General features: G+C 33.1%; 1 protein-coding gene across 1 annotated transcript in view; it reads right to left on the bottom strand.

Moving 5' to 3' along the window:
- The window catches only part of LOC106463848 (Down syndrome cell adhesion molecule homolog), a 40,211-nt gene that overhangs the window by 9,043 nt on the left and 26,456 nt on the right, over positions 1-4,712 (bottom strand). The window contains exons 10-11 of the mRNA XM_022391467.1: positions 3,603-3,896; positions 2,043-2,216 (exon numbers count right to left, since the gene is read on the bottom strand). Coding sequence (XP_022247175.1) covers positions 2,043-2,216; positions 3,603-3,896 — 468 coding nt within the window. The remainder of the gene's footprint in view (positions 1-2,042; positions 2,217-3,602; positions 3,897-4,712) is intronic.

Here is a 4,712-nt window from a genome sequence, read left to right as displayed (position 1 = left end):
GCATTAAGCTAGTATTATTTCTTGGACAACATGTATACATTAAGTAAGTATTATTTCTTGGACAACATGTATGCATTAAGCTAGTATTATTTCTTGGACAACATGTATACATTAAGTAAGTATTATTTCTTGGACAACATGTATGCATTAAGCTAGTATTATTTCTTGGACAACATGTATACATTCAGCCAGTATTATTTCTTGGACAATTTGTATACATTTTAGACTAGCGTTGTACACTGGACAATTTGTATACATTTTAGACTAGCGTTGTACAAAGTATCAATTAATATTTCAAATAAATCGGAACGTAATACATATTTTAATCGTCAAGATAATGGACGTTATCTTGAATATTACCATAAATATATTACATTGAACTTTACCAGCAAAAATATCTCTATTGCATTAGAATACTACATTTGTTAACATAGTTGTTATTGTGTACACTAGGTGGCAGCAAAGACTATGTATATATCGATCTTCTCAAATATTCGGAATACACTGAGATATCGGCTATTTTATAAATCATATAAAACACGCCTCATACGATTTTATACTTTAGAGCTTTTGTAACAGCATTTGAACTTTCTCGTGCTTCGTACGTATCCTAACAACATCATGGTAACATTCTACTAAGAAAATACTAACTATTGTGGGAGAACTCTGCACTTCCACCATAAACAGACAGCATTTGAGAAGCTTAATTTTGTATTTTTATTTTTAGATCACCATAATGCAAAACAACCTTATTTATTGAATAGCAAAACACGTTAATTTCTTTTGTTACAAGTACAGTTTCTTAGGACTTCCTAAATTGTTATTTACTTACGACTGTTTAGTGACATTTTGCTGAAATTATACCTAACACAATAAACGAAACTGTATTTGTGAGAAACTATTTATAGTAAAGGAGGAAAGACAGTCAGCAGCACCCTATCACCCACTCATACTAAGGGATTAATTGTCACTGTTTAACGCATCCACAGCATAACACACAAAGAATATTTTGCGATATCGCATGGATTCGAACCTGGTTCGATAGCTACAAAATCCAGAGTTCTACCACATGATCAACTCGGGCCCAAAGGAAATTGACGCTGCATTCTCAAAAAACGCACGACTATCTTATTATAATAGGTGTTTTGTGATTTTCTTATAGCAAAGTCACATAGGACTATCTGTTGTGTCCACCGAGGGAAATCGTACCCTTGATTTTAGCGTTGTAAATCCGGAGACTTACCGCTGTCCCAGCGGTGGACTTTATTATAATGGAGCTTGCGACGTATACGTCCAAAACTTGGATCTCGGAAATTACCATATCGATCACCACCAATCATAACTAGGCAGTATTTTAGTGAAAATCTAATGAATGTTGCCAAGGCACTTTCATTGATAACCGAGTCTACAAAGAAATATTTCAATGAAATCTACTCTGTAATGTAATGCTGTGATGATAGCTCATTTTGAAACTAACATTTCAAAAGAATCCTTTGTCTCATGGATGGTGAACATTATTAAATGTCAAGTATGAATATATTGTTGTAGAACTGTCAGACAATTCCAGAAATGGCCGCAAGCCCAATAGCCTTCCGCAGGAAGTAGCAGTTATACCTGCCCAGAGGCGAGTATTTCTGCTAGTAAAAGGTAACAGAAAAATAAAATGATGTATTTCATTTCACAATACAGGTTGTATGAAGAAACGCAATAACTGACTTTCAATCATTATTACCATATTTGTATCTTTAGTATGTTGTCTTTGATTATTATTCAAAATATTACAAATACTGAAGTTGCAATGTGCCTTTTTTAGTATTCTTGTTAAAAATTAACATTCCAAATTAAGCTTTAATTCATTTTAAATTATAGGAAATATATTTCTGTATTACACTGTCCGTTACATTACGCTCAGTGTCCTGACTTAGAGAAAGAACGTGATTTATGTACCCCAAATTCATTTTATATATAAGATAAAAACAAACAGTTTGAACAAAATATATCAAATACACATGTGAAAAAAAATCAAGGTTCGAATGAAGTACCTCCAGTTCTATTCCGTGTGTTTTGTTCTCTGAAACATAAGACACAGCCGACAACAAGAACGACAAGGACGACGAAACTCGACACAATTACAGGTATTAAGATCTCCAAGTCTGTAATCAAAGATGTTGACGATGGTGACCTAGTGACTGTCGCTTCCTCGTGAATGATCACATCTACGAAAATCACAAGGCAAGCGTTATAGAGATAACCCTACATTACAAAACTCGAAACAAAATGCAATTATAAGAACATACTTAAACCGATAACTTTCTAAAGTTGGTCTAGTTTGTATGAAAAAGTCGATTCAAAGGTTATTTTCGCTTCACATTCTACATTATTTTAACCCTAGAATTACCGATGGGGTACATTGGCATTTTAAAGACATTTTCCTAAATGATTTATGCACCAAATTACTTGTGGATTCGTAACTTTGTTGATTATAGAGTTTATAACAAGATATAACAGTGTAATTAATCCCCAATAACCACTTCTGCGGTCACCCATGTATTTTACATAAAAAATACGTGATTTCACCCAATAGTTTTTATCATTTCCTTGCGCTTGGAGTTGTAACAGCCAAAATATAAGACTACTCAATACGATTCAGTACATTTACCGTACCGCTAGTAAACTACGGAAAACAAGTCAATAGTTTGAGAGATAACGGAAGCTTAAACACTCAGCCTGGCGTTACATTTTAATTTTGTTGCTACTTTATTATGCATTATATAGTCTTAATTAAATTTGTGTTAATTAGATAAGCGATTAAGGAATTTTCCATTCAAATAGATACACTACGTGAAATTCGAGTTTTCGCCAGTTTCAGAACGTTAATGAAAAATTCATCACATCTCGAAATTTATTCATCATCCATATCAAAAAATTCGAATTATATTCCTCTACTAAACTTGTATAGTCAAACATTATAATTGAAATGTTGATCGTATTTTAATGTTAAACTGTTGAATTCCTTATAAAACCAACCACGCATTGGTTCGTTCTGAAAAAAAAAAAAAAAAAAACTCATGAGAGAGCCAATAATAGTTACTCTACAAAACCTTGCTCTAAATACATACTATTGGTAAAACACGAGCTTCGTTAAAATATATAGTCAGTCTGAGTTCGATAAAGTTGCAGCCAAGGTGTACGTTATAATACAATTCCTTTATACATTTTGTTTTTATGATTTATTTTTCACGCATTTCATTTATTACAGTATATTGGTGGTATTGGCATTTAATTACGCTTTTAATCAATTTTTAAACATTTTATTTCGAGGGTTACTAAAATAACAAGTTAGGATTGCTACGTCGAATCGATGTGAAACCGTGAAGTAGATTTCAGCAATCTAACTCGTACTCTCAAACGTTTATCAGTTTAATGAATACATGCTGTTGACATTACTATATTTATGATATTAGACAATTATTTTCTCAACTGATTTTGTTATTAATACAAATTTCAAACATCTCCACCCCTGTTTTCAAATTTTTGGGTACAAACAACACATTTTTCTCAACTCGAAGTAACTATACATTTTAGTGAATGCCTATATTTACCTCGTGTTAAATTGTGGGTTTTAAAGTCGTATGTAGCCTCTGTCGCCCCTGCAGAGCTTCGTGCTATCACTAGGACTTTATACCATGTTGATGGAAGTATGTGCGAAATAACAAAATTGGGTTTGTTCGCTGGAATTTTATCTGCTACTGTCCGCCACCTGGTGTGGAACTTTTCTCTAAGTCGGACGGTAAAGGATAAGATTGGACAGCCGCCATTTTGCCATTTGGATAAGTGCAGAATAGCCTGCGTTTGTTGAATACTGACAAATTCTTCATAATTAGGAGATAATGGTGCTAAAGGGGTAAAAAAAAAATCTTTAGGGTAACAGTACAAATAGAACCAAAGTTCTGCTACTTAAAACACACTAATCAGTTGCGCAGGAACTGATCTAAAATAGCAAGAACATGACCGAGCAGTGACTTTAAAACCGATTCACATAACGCTATAGTTTAATGTATACAAACTGTCCAGTATATAAAGCTATAGTGTAATGTATACAAACTGTCCAGTACATAACGCTATAGTTTAATCTAAACAAACTGTCCAGTACACAACGCTAGTCTTAAATGTATACAAATTGTCCAGTACACAACGCTAGTCTTAAAATGTATACAAATTGTCCAGTACACAACGCTAGTCTTAAAATGTATACAAATTGTCCAGTACACAACGCTAGTCTAAAATGTATATAAATTGTCCAGGTTAACTTGTGTGTGTAGATTCTAGAGAAACATTTTACTTTTTTGATTTTCAAGAAGCTTTTCTTAATTCTAATGATTTATGACATTTAGGCAATACAATGTGCTTTCTGGCGTTAGATTAATGATAGCAGAGGTTTTGTTAAACTCTAGAATACTGGTGGTCAAGTGGCTTCTGTGCGTAAAGCTAAGTCCTATGACGATACGTGTGGCTGCTTTAATGTGTATAATATATGTTTATATGTATAATCTTATAACGTTTGGTTATTGCAAAGGTCAGGAACTAATCCCCTTTTTATATGGTCTTTTCAATATCATTACACTTCAAAAGAAAATGTTCAAAGCTTATCTTGTGTCGGAAAGTCCATGGAATTGTGGTTGCTTAAAAAAACTACCTCTCTTTCTCTCTCT

Source organism: Limulus polyphemus, unplaced genomic scaffold, assembly GCF_000517525.1.
Source record: "Limulus polyphemus unplaced genomic scaffold, Limulus_polyphemus-2.1.2 Scaffold1500, whole genome shotgun sequence".
In the NCBI taxonomy this organism is placed as follows: domain Eukaryota; kingdom Metazoa; phylum Arthropoda; class Merostomata; order Xiphosura; family Limulidae; genus Limulus; species Limulus polyphemus.
Note: the sequence above shows the minus strand (reverse complement) of the source record. Positions and strands in the feature narration are given on the sequence as shown.